Here is a 20,973-nt window from a genome sequence, read left to right as displayed (position 1 = left end):
AGTTTGTGTGCCCATATCAGGACTCAGCTTCCAGAACAGTTTTTCATTCCTGTTCCAATTGCTCATAGATTATCACTCAGAACTTCCCTCTTTTTCACCCAACCATGGCCTTCGGGCTCTCCCTTCTCCCTGAAGATGGTTGTCAGGAGGAGAATCTGCAAGTGCATCTGAGATGCAGAAGCAGGAAAGTTTTCCTTTTCAAATATTTTGATTTGTTTGCAGGGCTGGATTGTACTTTTTTTTTTTTTTTTTTGGTACCAGGGATTGAACCCAGGAGAGCTTAACAACTCAGACAACAATTGGAATTCCTGCAAGCAAGGGACTGAAAGTGAGAGTCAAAGGGAAAAGCATATGCATAAACAACTACGTATGATATAAACTTATATGTGACAATAAGCACCCTACTGGGAATATATATATATATAAGGAAGGATTAATAGGATCTGTTTTGAAGAGCAGAGGAAGATCTCAGAGATGAGGAGGCATAGACGGACAGAGAAGGGTATTCTTGACAGTTGGAACAGCCACTTACACAAAGACATAAAATTATCAGAAAATTGTACATGTGAGTACAAATAGAAGATATGGGCTATTGGAGCCAAATTCAGGAATGAGTCAAACAGGAGTTTCCAGGGGCCAAGAGACACTTGAATGATCCTGGAACTATAATGAAATGAAGAAATCATACTTCCCAGTCTCTTAATTAGGAAAGGTACTAAAAATAATTGATCCAACGGGGCTGCATGTCTTGGAACAATAAAGAAGGGACTAAGGGCTGCTACCAGCCATCTTCCACCTGTCCTCCATGACGGGCTCAGTTTCTCCACAAATAGTTGAAAGCAATATTGCCTTGACGGTGCACCAGGGGTTTAGTAGATGCGAACTTGTGTCCACCTAGCCCCCAGGTAACTAGCAGGGAATACTGGGAGAGAATGATGTGGCAGTAATAATAGTCCTGGGTCCTGAACTCAAGTACTTTGGCTGCATTAACTTTTTCAATCTTTATAAACATCCTATGAGGCAGACAGTACTATCATCTCCATTTTTCCAGATAAGAAGCTGAAGCACAGAAGAATTAAAGAACTTTCCAAGTTTACACAGCAAGTATGGAGCCAGGATTCGGTCCAAGGTGGCTGCGTCTAGAATCTTCATGCCTAACCTTCATACTATGCTGCCATGCTAAGTTTTCACTTTATCCTCTGGGTAGTGGTGAACTGGTATGATTTTTGAAGCAAAAGAGAAAAATTTGTGTTTGAAGAGATCACTCTGGAGGAAATGAGATGATTATTATAGTTTGAATATGAGGTGTCCCCCTAAAGCTCATGTGTGAGACAATGCAAGAAGGTTTAGAGGAGAAATGATTGGGTTACAAGAGCCTTAACCCAATCGGCGAATGGATCCTGCGATGGCATTAACTAGGGGAAACTGAAGGGGGGTAGGGTATAGCTGGAGGAGGTGGGCACTCGGAGCAGGCCATTGGGGTATATACTTTGTATCTGGTGGGTGAAGTCTCTCTCTGCTGCCTGATCATCCTGGAGCCAATTCCCGGCACCATGCTCTTCCACCATGATGTTAGACCTCACCTTGAGCCCTGAGGAATGGATTTGGCCGTCTGTGAACTGAGACCTCTTGAGCCCCCAAATAACTCTTCCTCCTCTACAATTGTTCTGATGGGGTCTGTTAGTCCCAGCAGCGAGAAAGCTGACTAAAACAAAGACTGAATGGAGTTGGGAGAGGAGGGACACAAAACAAGAATAAAAGGACCCGGGTCCTGAACTAAAGCCGGGGAATGAGTTTTGCAGAGGAAGGGAAGACGGGAGGGAGAGGAGTCAGAGAGGTCAAATAACTGGGAAGTAGGAACCAACTGACAAAGTTGGAAATTCCATGGTCTTGGTGATCAGGATGAGTGAAACAATAGTGGTTCTAAGAGAAAATACCTATTTCTGGACAGTCTGAACCTCAGTCCCAGATACCACCAGATAAAGGGACCCAGTGAGCAAGTAAAAAGAAAATCTATGCTCCTGGGAGATCTAGAAATCTAGAATTAGAGACATGGTCTGGGAGAGCTGGTATAACAGCTAACATTGCAGGTTCAGGAAAGGATGGAAACCTAGTGCAGCACAGAGAGGTATCAGATAGGATCCTGAGGATGGCCAGTATGTAGCCAAGGTAGAAGAAACAGGGAAAGAAACGAAGCAGTGATTTGAAAGTAGGAGAGAAAAGAGTTTTGTAAAGCAAGAAAGGAAAGAAGAAAGTTCTGTAAGAGAAGAATGTCCAACAATGTGGAATGCTGCTGAGTTGCTAATTAGATGCGCTGATAAAGGACCTCTGAGAGGGCCCTGGTGACTTCCCAAGATCTACAACTGGCTTCCTTCCTCCTGTTCCTAGCCCAAACTTCTACTCTACAACCCTCAGTCAATCCTAGGGAGCAAACCTAATATCTAGGCTCACCCTCCTCCAGCCCTGGCTTGTGTAGTGATAGGTAACTGCTACATACCAGCATTTATTACTCCTGCGTCCTTCACTATGATAAAGATACTCAAACTTACTTTCTAGGTAGAGGACAGAAGTGGGTCATTGGTGGCATGCCTTTGGGGTATATATTTTGTACCTGGAGAAAGGACTCTTTCTCTCTGCTGTCTGATCATCATGTGCACCGATTCCCTCCACCATGCTCTTCCACCATGATGCTAGACCTCACCTGGAGCCCTGAGGAATGGATTTGGCTGTCTGTGAACTGAGACCTCTGACACTGTGAGCCCCAAAATAAACTCTTCCTCCTCTACAGTTGTTCTGGTTGGTTCTTTTAGTCACAGCAATGAGAAGGCTGACTAAAACAGTGACTGAATGGATTGGGAGAGGACGGACAAGAGGTCTGAACTAAAGCCAGAAAATGACCCCAAGAAAACTATGCAAGTTCTCTACCTTTGTATTTTTTTTTTTAAAGAGAGAGTGAGAGAGGAGAGAGAGAGAGAGAGAGAGAGAGAGAATTTTAATATTTATTTTTTAGTTATCGGCAGACACAACATCTTTGTCTGCATGTGGTGCTGAGAATCGAACCTGGGCCGCACGCATGCCAGGCGAGCGCACTACCACTTGAGCCACATCCCCAACCCCTACCTTTGTATTTTGATCCACAATTTTCTTCAGATTTTTCAACAGGTGGTTATTTGGACCACCTTCTTTCTCATTAACATAAACTATCCTATCCAGGTCTGGAAAGTTCCGGTTCAGATCTATTCCCTGGGCATTGCTTCGTCCCACAAACCAGTCCTTGAGTTCACCAGGCTAAAAAAAAAAAAAAAAAAAAAAAAAAAAAAATCAGAGAAAAATCAGTCATTTACTATTATTGTCACTATTTAAGGTCTCAATTAATGTTTTTGAAAATAATTTACTAAGATTATTTATTTCAACAATATCCTCCACAATGTCATTCTTACTGTTTTACTGATATAAGCATGAAGGTATCAGATTTAAAGGATATGTTATGGGCATCTTAAAAATATTTTCAATGAATAATATTTTAAATATTAATAATAATATTTAAGAGATATTTATAAGATTACAAAAAAGTCAATACATATTCACTAGTAATAGAAGACCTTCTCAAAGCATGCCACTCTAATTCACTTTTTTTTTTTTTAAAGAGTGAGAGAGAGGAGAGAGAGAGAGAGAGAGAGAGAGAGAGAATTTTTTTGATATTTATTTTTTAGTTATCGGCGGACACAACATCTTTGTTTGTACGTGGTGCTGAGAATCGAACCTGGGCCGCACGCATGCCAGGCGAGCGCGCTACCACTTGAGCCACATCCCCAGCCCCTCTAATTCACTTTTAATAAAATTTTCACTGCCTCTATAAATGACAAGTGGCATATGCTTAAATAATCAAAAGAATAAATAAGATTAGAAGCTTAAAATGAATTAACACAAGTTTTTATATATTAATAATATGTATCCCTCTTGTACTTTTCATCAAAAAATATGAGTTTTATTTCAAACTTTGTAAGAAAGTATTTTGAATGTTTTCACCATATGAAATTATAAATGTTTGAGGAGACAGATATATTTACTCTGATTAAATATTACACAAAATACATGTATATCAAAGCCTCACATCATACCCCATAAATATGTATAATTTTATACTCTAAGTATCAATTGAAAATGAATTCTAATTTTAAATAAATCTTTTAAAAAGTTCTAGAGCTTTGAACAAAAATTCTAGGGTTTTGTCTATGTGGGGGTTTTTTTGTGGAGGGTGGGGAGGGGACCAGGGATTGAACTCAGGGGCACTCAACCACTGAGCCACATCCACAGCCCTATTTTGTATATTATTTAGAGACAGGGTCTCACTAAGTTGCTTAGCACCTCGCCATTGCTGAGGTTGGCTTTGAACTCATCATGCTCCTGCCTCAGCCTCCCAAGCTGCTGGGATTACAGGCGCTGGGTGAGGGCTTTGTGGCTGAGGAATTTCTGTTCAATTTAACCCTTTTGCTAATAGTACAACCGGAACAACTGACGAACTTCTAAGACATTCAATTTTACTTTACAATGTGAATTTTGTTGTTTCACTATTAAATTATGTCAAATCTTTGATATAAACAAAGCAATCATCTTTTAAGCCATGTAAGCTAAGATACCTCAGATGGAGAAATAAAAATCTATATGACAGAAAATAAATAGCAAAACAATCTTTTGCTCACTTACAATTCTGAAACTGACCTCAAATTATTAAATAATTTGATTTTATGTTACTAGAATTTTTCTCTCATAACTTTAGAAATCATATCAATGTTACACTTTATAAAAATTCACTGGGTTTCTGACAATATCAAACTACAGGATTACTGGCTTCACTGTAAAAAACATTATTTAATGTGTCCCAATAAAATAAGAAAATAATTTCAAGCTGTAGACAGCAGCAGATATAATGTTCCCATCCCTTCCTAACCAAAAATGGATGTACAAACCATATTATCTTCTCTTCAAAAGTGGTTAACTTCCAGTCTAAGAGTTAAAATGTAATTTAATAAACTTATTAAAAATTGAAATATAAAATATGAATCAAAATTTATGCCATAAAATTATAATTTAAACTTTATAAATTACTTTCTGTTTTTTTTAAATTTTATTCAACATTCATAAAACTAATGATTAAACATCAGTTGAACATTGATCTGGCCGAAAGTTTTTCTTCTTGATTTCAGTAGAGGGCGCTATGACATCGGCTGATCAGATACAGCCATAGTATTTATTACACTACAGTAGATATTTTCTGAAATTTTTTAGAAGGAAATTTACCAGATCACAAATATAGATACATAAATTATTTATTTAGCAATACAAACAAAACATTATTAAAATATTAACCTATTAACTAAATTTCTCATTTGCAATCTCTGCTGAAAAAACTCTCTTCCCTTCATTCTTAACTTTTTTCTTACCAACAAATTGATCATGTATCACTTACACTCTGCACTGAACTTTCTATAAGCTTTGTGCAAGGGTGTGATGCATGTATAAACACATATGTGCAAACATACAAAGACACAGAAAGCACGCCCAGCCCAACCTGCCTGTCACTCACCTGAGATGCTGCCTTCTCAAAGCCATCCGGGTTCAGGGAAGGCATGATGTGAATTCGGGTGTTATGGATCAAGTTGACAATTGTCTCATTCCCCTTCTGGTACTCGTTACACAGGTACTGGGCTAAGAAAATGAGCAGTTCCCGTCCAACTGCCTCATTACCATGCATATTCCCAATGTATTTAAATTCCGGTTCACCTAAAAGAACAAAAACAGATAATATGAAGACATTTTCTGCAACACCAAAGCAAGGGCACACGGTGCCCGATCTATCATTTATCTACTAATTTTTATGAATAGGCAGCAATTTCTTTTCCCTCTAGAATTGTTGCCTAAGAAAATCTACCTTACACATGAGAATACGCCAAACATCTCTTCCATCTTTCCATCCTGTTCCTCTCTTCCTGCTGCCCACTTGTTATGAAATGAATTGTATCCACACAAAGTACGCGTTTTGGGGGTCTAACACTCAACATGACTGTGTTTGGAAACAGGGCTGTGGGGGAGGTACTCAAGGTCAAATAAGGTCATAGGAGTGGGTCTCCAGTTTAATAGGTCATGTGAGGACACAGCAAGAAGGTAGTCTGCAAGCCAAAAGAGAGGCCTCACCAGAAACCTACTCTGCTGGCACCTTGACCTTGGACTTACAGCCTCCAGAACAGTGCAAAAAGAGACTTTTGCTGTTTAAGCCACTCAGGGTGTGGTATTTTTTATGATAGTCCAACCAGGCTAATACATACCCCAACCCAATAACTAGGAATAATAATATACTTTATGTGCCCTTTATTGGTTAAACATTGTACTTTGCATTTTTTCTTATTTAATCCTCACCAAACATCTAAAAGGCAAGCACTATTAGAAGCCATCTCCATTTTATAGATGGAAAAACTGAAGTTCTGACTGCTTAAGAGACCTGACCAATTCTGAAGTCACAATTCATAGGCTGATCTTCTGCCTTAGTTAAATGTCTATGCTGTTTGTTTCCAACCAGAGGATTAAAAGGATCCAGAATGCAAGGTTCCAACCTTGTAGCCAATTCTTACTGACTAGCCTTGAATAAGTACTTCAGCTCTCTCTGGCTCCGTTTCCCCATCTAAAAAATAGACAGGATAGGTTCTACCTCATACGGAAAGTTATGCTGATAAGAGTTAAGTAGAGCTGAGCACAGGTGTGTACCTGTTATCCCAGCAGTTTAGGAGGCTAAGGCAGAAGGATCGCAAGTACAAAGCCAGCCTCAGCAACTTTGCAAGGCTCTAAGCATTCAGCAAGACCCAGTCTCTAAATATAATATTAAAAAAGGACTGGGGATGTGGCTCAGAGGTTAAGTGCCGCTGGGTTCAATCCCTGCTACAAAAAAAATGATAATTATAATAATAACTAAGTAGAATCGTGAATGTAAAGGTTTAGAACCTGGAAGTAGCGACTCTTCTGTGTGCTTGCTCTAATTATTTTTTAACATTAATATAATTACATCACATTATCATTGTGAGGTGTTTGTACCTGATCTAATCTTTACAACAGCCCACTAAGGTGTGGAGGGAAGATATTTTTATTGTCGTGATGGTACAAATGCAGCCCAAAGAGGATAAGCAGGGCTGAAGGGCTCAGATTGAAATATAAATCAGGCTGCCCAAGGCTGCTGCCTCAGTTGCTTTTGGAGAGGTGCCGGGGGACTGCAGAGAACACAATTCCCATTCATCCTGCTGTTCTGCTGTTTCTGCTTCATCTATCCCACGGGCCCACCTTCTGCCAGGAAAAGCATTCTCCCATTTATAAAATCACTAGAAAAGAAGTTGGACTTATTTTTCTCCTGGAAATGTGTTATCTAACCATTCTTTGCGTGAGATTCCTGCATGTCTGGTTTAATTGACCTCTCAACTGGGCTTATGCTAATCTTAATCTTAGTGGAAGCAGCATCAGGGTATTAATACCCCCCTGTGTTGATACTTTGAAGGACAGTCTCTAATAATAAAATTACCCACCTCAGGTCTTGCCCAAAAAGCATGAGAAGAAGTGTTTTCTTTGTTTCTGGTTTGAAAAGTGACAATACCTTTCCCCTCTCTGTTAAATGCATGCCCTTTAAACCTTCCTTACCGGTTGCATTCATTTGACAGAGGCACAGGGAAAATTGCAACAGCCCATTATTTAAGAGAGGCACAGAGAGAGAGAGAGAAACCAAGCGGGCAGAGGGCTATTAAAAACCTACTTTGTAAAGGTATCTGAGACTACACAGCAAGAGGTTCTCAGGTCCCTACCCCAACACAACTCTGAAGCACCAAGTCACTCAAAAGAGTGAGCATGGCCCACAACACGTAAGAGTAGATAAGCAGAATGGATTCTTTTTAATTACTTATCTCATTTTAAATTTCTAAAAATCATTTAAAGGAGAAATAGCAGCCTCACAGTTACATTGCCAAATTTGGCCCCCAGATGTTTTGATTGGCAGAGTGCATTTTGCTTTTGAATGTGAATATTTGGGGGGAGAGTGTGCCCTCCCCAGTTCGGCCCCAGGCCACACTGCTCCCTATTGCTACTTTACTCATTTATGTATGCAGTTCCAGAATTTCCAGAAAAATTCCAAAATGATTTCTCTTCTTCTTCAACTCTGCAAGAACTTCCTCTCAGAACGAATCTCCCTCAATTTGTCTGTTCTATCTGGGAGGAGATAGTAATAATAATAATGACAATAACCATGTTTTAGGTTGACAAAAACAGCAAAGGTCATTATACCGAAGATACTGATGTCGCAAAATAAGATTCAAGGCACATAGCACTTAGCAAAAGAAAAAACAAGTGTATCCTTGCCTTCTTTTATCCACAGGAATAACAATTCATTGTGAATTCTGGTGGTAACATTATGTAGCCATCACAAGCCTGCTGACACATCTGTGAGATGGAAAAGAGCCACAGCATTTATTCAAAGCATATATACAAATCCCAATGTGAGACACCGCCGGGGGTCAAAGAGCAAATAAGGCAGCATTCCTAACCTCAAGGAATGTCGAATCTGGGAGGAGGACACAGACATGCACATGAACAATGTCAAGAGTGAGGCAACCATGAAGGAATGTTGGATACACAACTATCCAGCTTCGAGGTTCTAAATTAGAATATTCCCTCTGCCTCTTTGGCTTCCTCTCAATCCTGTTCCCTCCCATAGCCAGAGTTATCTTTTTAAAACACCACTCTTGCCAGGTTGTCTCTACCTAAAATCCCACCTATAACTTCCCATTTTTGTGCATGATCCAGACCAAAATTCTCTGCAAAATCCTTAACTTCCACGTGGCCTGCCCTTGACCACCAACTCCCTGCAGATGCCACACTTCCCTCCTGTGTCTCAGCCATGCTTCCTACAGTGACAGGGCTCTTTCCTCTAACGTTATCTCCTTCTTGTGCACATGTTGTGTTCACACCCTTCTAGTTTTGGATAAATACGGCTCCTTCTTTATTCCCAGCCCTGCTCCCTTGTTAGTTTTAATACCTCATTTTGAAAGTATGCATTAATCAGTGGGATTATTTGATTAACCCTCCCACCCCCAGAATGTAAAATCTGTTGGTCCCGAGGTGATTTCAATTTTAGCTCCCTAATGTAGCATCCATGCCCAGCACAGAGTCTGGAGCATAAAAACACAATAAATATTTACTCCATACATTCATGAGGGAGGGATGAATGAACAGTCTTGCTTTTAAATCCCCTCCTCACACTCCCTTGAGATGCAGGTGCAGCTGCAGCCGCCTGAGGAGCTCTCTGGAATCAGGAAGGGAACAAATGAATAACTGAAGGAGACTTGGGGAGCGTCAAGGAGTCTGCAACCCGTGCAGAATACCTAGAAGCTTCTATGGCTTGCTGTTCTACCCAACAGCCCCTGGCAGGAATGGAAACTCTTCTTTGAGAATCAAGGCAGTCATGCTGTGAACAGCTGATTTCCCATGAAGAAGATTAATCTCCATGGTCACCACAAAACCTCTCCAGGCAAGTGCCTCTCTAAGGCTATTTTTGTTGTGCAGTCTAAACAACTGATTCCGAAGAGACTTCAACTTCAGAATCTCGAATGCAGAAATAGAGATACAATGAAAGACTGGATTTTGAATGACCTCTGTGTCAGTTTCCCTTCGATTTTTTTTTTTTTTTTTAATGACAGCTTTTTAGTATCACTTAATTTTCTTCCGCCAGGAAGGTGACGTGCACAACAGGCTGGCTCATGGGTGACATATGCCTTCCTTTGTGCAGTGTTTACATAGAAAAACAAATCCCAGGTGGAACAGGTTGGGACTGCCAGGTACGTCATTGTCATCGCTGGTGGACAGGCTGGTGATGCTCAGGGAGCTGTGTGCTGCTCATCTCTCTCCTAGCAACAAGACGTGAAAGGAAGCAAGAAGCACTCTTCTCAGTATGCTTGGGGACGGTTGTTTATATCCATCTTACCTTCGTCACTTACTACCAAATTCATTTTCCTTTCTAGGCAGTAATCCCAAGTTCACAGTCTTGCAGTTGAAAAATGATCCTATGAGCACAAGTTACATTGCTCACATTAGGAAGTACCATTCTCCTGTTACATCAATTTTCCCACAATTTTGCGTAGCTATCAGTATTCTAGACATTTCATAGGCACATAATTATCAATCAATAGAACATTAAGAGAGAATCATCTCACAAAACTAATCTAACCTGGCTGGGCCAAGTTTCTACCTTTTTTCCATTGGTAACACAAAATACATAACGTACCTGACAAGATTTGCATTCTCAGCAGAACAAGGCAAGAATAATTTCTACCTTTTAAAAATGAGATCCACAATTTTAATGAAGTCAGAAATAACTATAAATCATAAACCAGAGCAGGCAAAGGATTGTAAATCTGTACTTATATTTCTTAATTTGCCCAAATTATGTAATAGTATGATTTGAAATAATTTTAAAAACATGTAAAAAAAAAAAAGAAGAAAGAAAGAAATTCCTATTGCCTCAAAAGTAAAATGTTAACATTTTGTACCCCAGAAATTCATACCTATTAGGCTTGGCTTGTGGGTGACATTTAAAGCACAAGGCGAGGTAGCAATGTTCCCAAAGGAAATTTAAAGGTAAAAGGAATTTATACCTCAAAGTGATCTGAGAGACCCTAGAGCAGCAGTTCAGAGGACCACTCTGTTGAGGATGAAAGAAATGACCAAATAAAAAGGCAAGTAGACAAGACATTGTCTCCCTTTCCTACAAAATAAAATAAAATAAAATAAAAATCACTCCTTTATTTGGCCCAGTGGCCTGTCTCCCTATCTAATAGTTTCTCCTCCTGGAAATAGTAGGCAGACTGACCTCTGGATACAGTAATTGGTTAGATAGCTTGGAAGACCCCTTTCTAATCTTAGAGTCACTGATTCAATGACCTTGATACAGAAAGAAAACAACAGAGGGAAAATAATTAATGGAAAATGATATGAAAACTAATATGAAAGTGGATTGGAAATTGCAAAATTCTAAGCAAGTGTAGCATCATTATTTAGAAAAAATAAGAAACTTATAGGCATTTTAAGAAAACAACCATAGTAACAGAATTCTCCTTTCAACCTGAAAACAGAGATGAATCTATTCTTGCTCCAACATCAAATTTTTGCTAACATATAAGTCCACTGATTCCTTCAGAAGGTACAGTCATCCCTCTGTATCCAAGGGAGATTGGTTCCAGGACCCCATCCCATAAAAGATTCCCAAATTTGAGGATGCTCATGTTCTTATATACATGGTATATAGTTTTTATATATAAAACCTAGCCACTTCCTCTCCCATACTTTAAATCATCTCTAGGTCACTTATAATACCTAGTGCAATGCAAATACTTTTTAAACTGAACTGTTTAAGGAATAATGTCAAGAAGAAATTCTGTATGTGTTCCATAGAGATGATTATATTTTTCAAATATTTTTGATCTGCAGTTGACTAAGTCTGCAAATGCCAAACCCATGCATATGGAAGACTGACCATATATATTTAATTCATTGATTGTATAAGTCTTAGAACTGATAAGAATTTCAAAATATATGTTCCCGGTATATGTCTTATACTAAACATAACAATAATATCCATGAACAAAATTCCATTTCTCAAAGCTATCAGGATAAAATGTACACATAAGCAACAATTTTGAGAAATAAACTGAACCAATCGGATTTACAAACTGCTTTGCAAGCAAGTGGAACATCTTTGGAACAGATGGGCCTTTTAATCAATGAGCTTCCTCCCTCAGTGGTAATCTGGGGTAAAGACATTAGCTACTAATTGTTCCCACTTGTTTGACATTATAACCTATTACATATAGCCTGCAAATCATTCTCACAGAACCCTGTAAACTTCCTAGAATTTGTCAGGAAGAAAGTCATTAATCAACTCATGTTTTAGCACACTTTAGCAGCCTAAAATGCTGAGCATATTCTTAAATGCAAACCTCCAGGGTTCAAATAAATAATAGATGGGTGTGGTTATAAAAATAGACATCTCCTCTACTTAAGAAATGAAAAAAAAAAAGAATGAAGGGAAAGGAACCTGGAAAAGACAAAAGAACAGAAAATGGATGCAAAAGAAGTTGCAGAATTTCTTTTCATGTGATATTCTCTCTTCTTGCTTCTTACTTCTTTGGAGTCCTTGTTTTTTTGTCTGTTTGTTATGCTTTTGTGGTGGTGGTGGTACTAGAAATTGAACGCAGGGGAGTTTTATCACTGAGCTACATCATCAGTGCTTTTTGTTTTTTACTTTGAGACAGGGTTTCAACAAGCTGCTTGGGTCCTCACCAAGTTGCTGAAACTGGCCTTAAATTTGCAATTCTCCTGCCTCAGCCTCCCAAGTCTCTGGGATTATAGGCATGAGCCAATGCACCTTCCTGCAGTCATATTTAAACTAAGTTAACATGACATCTTAAAAATGAAGCCTTGACTTCATCTGATTTTTTTAAATGGATGATCAAAATAGAATACATTACATAATCATCCTGCAGAGATATATTACAGAATCATTGTCTCAAATATTAATTATGTAATACACATAAGTACACTTAAAGTTATCTTAAACATGCCATCTAGAATGTTTCTGGTAAAATCCTAAGTGAAGAAAGAGGTGTGAACAAAAGAACAGATGATATTTTCAGCCTCAGAAGTCTATAACAAGGTCAGAGTTCCAATATTAACAGAAATTACTTCAATTTTTAAAAATGAAAGTATCTGATGCTTTCACAAAAGTATTCAAGAAACTTCACAAATACCCATACACGCTGGTTTGCAGGTAGATGTTCATCAACCAACTTAAGACGCAGTACTGCTTATTTCCATGGCGTAAACACTCTTACCCTGGCCAATTCGAAGCTATGAATGTGAGATCACTTGGTTCACAAATTTCCTAAAATTAAAAATAGGTCTCACAGGCCAGTACAAGCCTACTACAACACACTGCTGCATACAGAGAACTATTTGGAATAAATAGATTCCAGTGTTTCCATAGGTTCTCAAAAAAGTGAACTGAGGTTAAAGAGATCTGAAGACATTTCAGAGTGTGACAGATATTATCAGACTAACCTCTACCCTACTGCTTTTTTTTCTTTCTTTACTAATGTTGAATTTTTTAAATTAGTTATACATGAAAGTAGAATGCATGTATGCACTTTGATATACATAGATGAGGGTATAATTTCTCATTTTTATGATTGTATATGTAGAATCACATTGGTCATACAGTCACATATATACATAAAGCAATAATGTATTTTTCATTGGACTATTCTTCCTATCCTTCCCCATGTTCCTTCCCCTCCCCTCCCTTCATTCCCCTCTACCTAATCTAAGGTAACTCTGTTCTTCCCTAGTACCCCCCCGCCCTTATTGAGAATTAGCATCCACATATTACAGAAAACATTTGGCCTCTGGTTTTTTAGGATTGACTTATTTCACTTAGCATGATATTCTCCAACTCCATCCATTTATCGGCAAGTGCCATAATCTCATTCTTCTTTAAAGCTGATTAATATTCCATTGTGTATATATACCACATTTTCTTTATCCATTCATCTATTGAAGGATACCTAGGTTGGTTCCATAGTTTAGCTATTGTGAATTGAATGGCTATAAACATTGACGTGACTGTATCACTGTAGTATGCTGATTTTAAGTCATTTGGGTGTAAACAGAGAAGTGGGGTAGTCTCACCTTGCACAAAAATCAACACAAAGTGGATCAAAAACTGAGGCACTAGAAAGGAGAGCCTGAGCCTAACAGAAGAAAAAGTAGGCCCAAATCTTCACCATGCCGGCCTAGGATCTGACTTCCTTAATAAGACCCCTAAAGCTCAAGAAGTAAAATCAAGAATCAATAAATGGGATGGATTCAAATTAAAAAGCTTCTTCTCAGTAAAGGAAACAATCAATAATGTGAGGTGAGAACCTACAGATTGGGAGAAAATCTTTACCACATGCAGCTCAGATAAAGCATTAATCTCTAGGATATATAAAGAACTCAAAAAACAACACCAAAAAATAAATACCCCAATCAAAAATGGGCAAAGGAACTGAACAGACACTTCACAGAAGAAGAAATACAATTGATCAACAAACATATGAAAAAGTGTTCAACATCTCTAGCAATTAGAGAAATGCAAATCAAAACTACAGTAAGATTTCATCTCACTCCTGTCAGAATGGCAATCATCAAGAATACAGGCAACAGTAAATGTTGGTGAGGATGTGGGGAAAAAGTTAAACTCATACATTGCTGGTAGGACTGCAAATTGGTGCAACCTACTGCTTTTCTTTAAGTTTTGTTTCATTCTAGAAGAATTAATAGAAGTTTGTTTGGTTTCAAGTTGTTGTTATTGTGAGCCAGGCTCGATGGTGTATGCCTATAATCCCAGTGGCTTGGGAGGCTGAGGCAGGAGGATCAGGAGTTCAAAGCCAGCCTCAAAAAAAAAAAAAAAAAAAAAAAGTAAGGTGCTAAGCAACTCAGAGTGACCCTGTCTATAAATAAAATTAAAAAAAAAAAATAGGGTTGGGGATGTGGCTCAGTGGTTGAGTGCCTGTGACCACCCCCCCAAAAAAAATTAAGTTGTTGTTATTGTTTTGGTTTTTTGTATTGAACCATTATCAATTCAACTTAGGGAGAAGGAAAAGTAAAGAGAACTAGGGAATTATTTTGGACTGAGTTAATGAGTCTAGAAGATGCTAATTCACCAGATTTTATCACCCTTTGCTCTAAAATTAGCCATAATAAACCACTGAAGAAATTTTAACCTAATAAGGAGATTTTTCTAAAGTATCTAACAGTAATAATATCAGATATCCAAAATACCTTCTTGGTCTCCCCATTAACAAGACTATCTTCATAAAGGTAGAGGCAAGAGTAATTTTTATGCCCATTCACAGAAATTCCTAACTTCAAATTCAGAGAAATAAACTACTGAAGATTATTAATGCAAACACTTTATTATTGCTCTGCAAGAAGAAGTTGAATGTCTTTAGATACAGAAAAACAGTAGACTTGTCTAAGGACATCTCACATGAGCAGAAATAAGTTTTAATATGCAAATCAGATAAGACAGAACTTGTCCTACAGACAGAGCCTCATGATTTGAATTCTTCCTGTAGATATCAATCACCAAGAAACACCAAGAAGTATTTATTAAGTACTATAATAATTATAGGGGCTGGGGATGTGGCTCAAGCGGTAGCACGCTCGCCTGGCATGCGTGTGGCCCAGTTCGATCCTCAGCACCACATACAAACAAAGATGTTGTGTCCACAGAAAACTAAAAAAATAAATAAATAAATATTAAAATTCTCTCTCTCTCTCTCTCTCTCTCTCTCTCTCTCTCTTAAAAAAATAATAATTATAGACTTCATCAGAATGTCTCTGTGAACGTATTACTGAAGAGGCTTTTGGGATCTTGTATTTTTTAGCAGTATCAGTTTCTAATTATTTCTGATAATTCTCTTAAGAAGATTCTGCAGTCTTTCATGAGTATGCTTATCAAATCAAATAAGATGTAGAGAAAATTTTATCTAAGAAGTCAAACATGAAACAGTTTAATGACTGGCTCTAGACAGGGCAGAGAGAAAACACAAGTGCACTTGACTTAGGGCAAGTATTATGACCCAGGTCTTCACCGATTTCTCTCACTAATATATTTTGTGTTGGTCTGGATGCCCACTTGTGGAGTCTCATTTCATAGCTTGAGAACTAGAAGTGGCAGTGTCAAGTTCCCAAAGGTTCAAAGTCCCTCAAGGTTGGTTTGTTTGTTTGTTTTTAATATTTTTAGTTGTAGATGAACCCAATACCTTGATTTTATTAATTTAGTTTTATGTGGTGCTGAGATCAAACCCAGTGCCTCACAAACACTCCACCACTGAGCTACCAGCCCAGCCCTCAAGTTTTTGACAGTTGTAATGTGGGGCCAGATTTGATTTCTTCTGCAAAATTCCAGAGACTAAACTAGAGACAGTAACTAGAAGGTTCAGAAACTGAGCATTTAGCACAGCTGAAGAACAAGTTTTCTTTCAGTTAGAGCTGCCCAAAGGCAGAATGGCTGCTGTGAAGCCATTGACTCCCACACAGGCAGAAAGGTATCTAAGAAAAATGCTACAGAGGTTTCAATGATCTCTTAAATCCTAGGATTCTATAAAAGCAGGCTTTATATCTTTAGTTTGACAAACTAGTGGTATTCAAGCTCCCAAAAATGTCCTATACAAGTCATGCTTCTTAATAAATGTGGGTTGACAATTTTGATAGTTCGAACCAAGAGAAAGCCACAGATCATCACAGTGTAAGACACGATTGCAAAATGTAATGGAAAAACACTAGTCCATTGCCACTAATCATCCTGCTTTCCGCTGGTGAATGAACAGCTCATCCATTCAAAGGTAAATAGGCAGGAGATGAGTAAAGGTGATGTCATCAGAGCCTGTGTGGGTGGAAAACGTCAAACGGTTCCAAGAGACATAGATAAATTGAAGAAGAAAAACTTCAATTTGCTAATAAGCAGATAAAAAGGAAGTATAATTAACTACCTAAAATACAATCAATGATTGTAAAAGCTTATTTGAACAATCTCTTCTCAAAAGATCCTCGGAACGTTTTTTTTTTTCAATTCTCTCAGGAAGAAGATAAAATAAAAGTCAAATTGATTTGTCAAAACATCCTTCAGGATATTATTTTTCCAACATGGTAACTAAAGTCTTGCAATGTTGAACATACACCAGTTTGCATACACCAGCACTTGGCTGGCCATGAGCTCCCCATGGTGCTGGGCCTACGCTGGGCCTCTCTCCAAGAGATCATTCCACATCAGGGCAGGCACCACGAAGCATCCTCTTTTGTTCAAAATTTGAAAAGAAAATTGTGCTGACTTGCAGCACTCCAGGTCAGAAGAACTTACGGAGCTACTTACACATGCAGCTTTCCGAGCTCCATTCCCAACGATCAAGTTCAGAAGGTCCCAGAAGGACCCCGAGGATCTGTGTTCTATAAAAGGTCTGCAGGTGATGGTGATGTCCTGCTGGGACTGAAAAGGAATGACTTGGGAGGGAGGCACCAGGAAAGTCTAATAACGGTTGGGTGTGCAGTGACGGCAGCAGACAAGTGGGAGTTCCAACAGCTGAGGGTCACTGGGATATGGGATGAGTTGGGTGATGGTTCAGAACAATTTGTGGGTCATGACCTTTTGTAAAAGTTTGACTTAAACAAAATTATGAATTCTCTCCCCCACAAACACATTTGCAAAAAAAAAAAAATCACAAATTTTGATAAAGATTTTACTTATTTAGGGAACTTTATACTAGACATTTGCAAGGCAGAATCAAGAAAGAGACACATCACAGCCACCATAAATATCAACATACAACTAAGATATAGGCTTGTTTTCTAATTCCAGACAAATGGGAGTCTCCTTTATCCCCTTATTTCCTGCAAGTAGAACAAAGCATCAGGGAAGCACAGACTTCTGTGAGACAGACTTGGCTTCGAATTTCCGCTCTAACATTATATATCTAATCTTGAAAAAGAAACCCTTTCTATTATCCTCGTTTTCTTTTCAACAAATTAATTTATTAAAACCTCTTCTGTTGAATTGTTAAGGGGATTAAATAAGATATAGATGAGACATTCTGCACCATGACCTACAACCAGTGAGTAACCAATCAATGGAAACGATAGTGCCCATGACTCACACTGTGGATAATGATATGGGCCATCTTCCCTACCAGAGACACAAAGAAATAAACTTCCACCGGGAATATGAGGAGTCCCTGGGATCTTTCAAAAAGCTAGCCACCCTAAGTGAGTTTGGAAAACTAATCCTTCCAGGAATATAGACAATAATCTTAGCCTGGTCTTGATCCATCCCATATGGCAGGCCTTCTCCCACTTGGATGTGCACATGAATGCCCTGAAGATCCTATTAAAATGTGGATTCCAATTCAGCAGATGGGGAATGGGGCCTGCAATTCTAATAAGAGCCCAAGGGAACCAGGCTGCTAATCTGTGGACCATAGTATGCTGCAGGCCTGTGGATTGTTCTTGAGTTTAGAAAGGCTATTTGAAAATTCCAAAAATCAAGAGTCGGGGCAAGAGATACTGACTTTTAAACAGTGGTAAACACACAAACTTTAAAAACTCAAGTGCATTTACTTATTTTTGGCTATTCCAACCACTACCCAAAGGTACAATTCTAGAGGTCACTACATGGCCTCAGGTCTAAGACTCACTGCAAGTGCTAACCTCCATAATCAAAAAGTAAGTATCTTTATATATTAAATCCAATATTAGATGCAGTATAGTGCATACTGACATAACCCTATAATGCATCAAAACTATCCACACTACAGGCAAGTGTATTGCTCTTCTCCATTTTAAATTCAATATTTAAATTTTAAATATACATTAAATAATTATGCATGGTTTTACATTTTTAATGTCCTTATGAATAAATCATGAGTGATCATGGATCCTTATAGGAGATAGACTAACATATTTTGTTTATGATTCTCTCAATAAAGTACTTGAAAGGCTTTTACCAATTGCAACTATTCTAATTTTACCTCCCACTCAATCTCATCCATCTTCTGCTTTTCTTTTATTTATTTCTTTGGGGACAACAGTAGGACCCTTAGAGGATTTATTTTCCCAGCAAAGAGGAGTGAATATTAAAACTAAGGACAAAATCCTCTTACAATGTCAAGTAGATAACTAAGCAGATTCATACTTCCCCCAATAAAGACTTGAGATTTGTGGTGCTATAATGTTTTTATTAGTTTGTATTAGCATTTTACCAGTCCCTTTCCTTGGAGATCCTTTAATGTTAAAGATAAATCCTATAAAATATTCAAAACTAAAAATAATATCGAAATGCTTTGCTAACATATAAACCCCTGGCTTCAATGAAGAAAAACAGTTACTAATTATTAACTAATAATCTTTGATTTTATGTTTCCCCCAAGTAAACATTACATACGATCTTAAAACATCAACATAGAATTTTATACTGACCCTCATGATTGTTTTTGCTAATAAGTTCATGATTCTTTTAAAGCTATTTAGGAATCTGTATTTGGATAGTTTGATATCTACATAGATATACTCAGCACACATCTCCACTTAGAGGGTAGGAAATACCGTCATTTTCTTCAGGTCTATCACCCTATTTTCAATGCTCACTTCTCCAGTTTATAGATCTCTTTATCTCCACCACATCCCCAAGATAAAAAGACATGCCTCATAAAGCTACAAAGACAGTCATGGAAATCAACTGGAGTCACAAAAGAATTGGGTCCCTCCTATATCTAACTTGTTATTGCTACTATGCATGTCAGCATTCAAATGTTTCTGAGCCTCTATTTCATCTTACCCTTCTTTAAACTCATGGTGTAAATACATGCAGGTATTACTGCAACAGTGGTGCACAAGGAACAATCTTGACAAAGTAAACCATCGTCTTGGATCTAGACTCTGAGGGCTGGTGTCATAATAATAATGACCTGTGTATACTTGGGCTTACCCTGGGGCAGGCGCTATCCCAAGGGCCTCTATGAGTGAATTCATTACACACACACACACACACACACACACACACACTTCTATGGGTGAGGAACTCTTTTCATCTACATTTTATAAATAAGGAAATAAGGGACACTTAGAGTTTACTGAAAGCGGTCATGGGATTGGACACCCTATGGTTTGGCTGCACAGCCAAAGCACTTAACTGACTTCTTTCTTTGCCTCATTAATTAAGTTTTAAGTGTTCGCCTCATTCCATTCTGGCTTTCCCTGACTATCCAAATTCCAGTTTACAGAAATGCAGAAATCCCCTGACTAGTGCTCTAAAGCTCATCTGCATTCCATCAAATACATCTTGCCAAATCTCAAGCCTTTCCTATCATGTTGTTTTTTTTATTTTTCTTAGTGTTTTATAAAATCTCATTCCATGTTAAGTACTTCGAACTTTTGTTTGTCATGCAGTTTGGCAAATATTTTCTCACTCAAAGCTTTTATATTTTTTACTTTTTCCATGCATTTTTCAACATAGAAATTCATAATTTTTAAAAATTAAAACCATCTGTTTTCTTAAGTAGCATCAAGATTTTTCCTGTTCTGGTTTTTTTTTTTTTTGGGGGGGGGGACTAGGGGTTGAACTCAGGGGCATTAACCACTGAGCCATATCCTCAGCCCTATTTTGTATTTTTTTATTCAGAAATAGGGTCTCGCTCAGTTGCTTAGTGCCTCGCTTTTGCTGAGGCTGGCTTTGAACTCACAATCCTCCTGCCTCAGCCTCCCGAGCTGCTGAGATTACAGGTGTACGCCACTGAGCCTGGCTGTTTTTTAAGAAAAGTTAAATAAATACAATAAAATTTTTCTCCTATTATCTTATATTTTAATTTTTACATTCACATCTTTATTCCATATTCATGCACGTGTGAAGTGGTAGCTTCACTTTGTCTTATTCCGACTGGAAGCCAATTATACCAACATTACGTTTCCTCTAAATTTAAATTCTACCTTTATCATAAATTAGATTTCCATATATACTTTAATCTATTTCTAGACCTTATTCTATTATTATACTTGCTTCTTCCTAAACTTTATACCAGCTATTTTGATAAAAGAATCTTAACAGTACATAGAAATAGCAGGTAGGACTAGTATTCCACTCTAAATACTTCCCCTGAGATTGTCTCTAAAACTGATACAGTTATAAATTTCAAATAAACATGCAATTAATTTTTTCATTTCAAAAAATATAAGACTGGAATTTCATTAAATTAACATAATAATTTTAGAAAAATAATTGCTATTTTCATGATAAGTCCTCCTGTGAATTCAATTTCCATTTATTAAAATTCTGTCAACAAAGTACATCTTCCTTCACAT

At 37.9% G+C, this 20,973-nt stretch overlaps 1 protein-coding gene across 1 annotated transcript in view; it reads right to left on the bottom strand.

Annotated features, from left to right (window-relative positions):
• The window catches only part of Cpe (carboxypeptidase E), a 116,802-nt gene that overhangs the window by 19,575 nt on the left and 76,254 nt on the right, over window positions 1-20,973 (bottom strand). The window contains exons 2-3 of the mRNA XM_076853647.1: window positions 5,588-5,784; window positions 3,121-3,288 (exon numbers count right to left, since the gene is read on the bottom strand). Coding sequence (XP_076709762.1) covers window positions 3,121-3,288; window positions 5,588-5,784 — 365 coding nt within the window. The remainder of the gene's footprint in view (window positions 1-3,120; window positions 3,289-5,587; window positions 5,785-20,973) is intronic.

This window comes from Callospermophilus lateralis, chromosome 4 (assembly GCF_048772815.1).
Source record: "Callospermophilus lateralis isolate mCalLat2 chromosome 4, mCalLat2.hap1, whole genome shotgun sequence".
Taxonomy (NCBI): Eukaryota; Metazoa; Chordata; class Mammalia; order Rodentia; family Sciuridae; genus Callospermophilus; species Callospermophilus lateralis.
The sequence above is the reverse complement of the archived record's forward strand: the minus strand, read 5'-3'. Positions and strand labels throughout refer to the sequence as shown.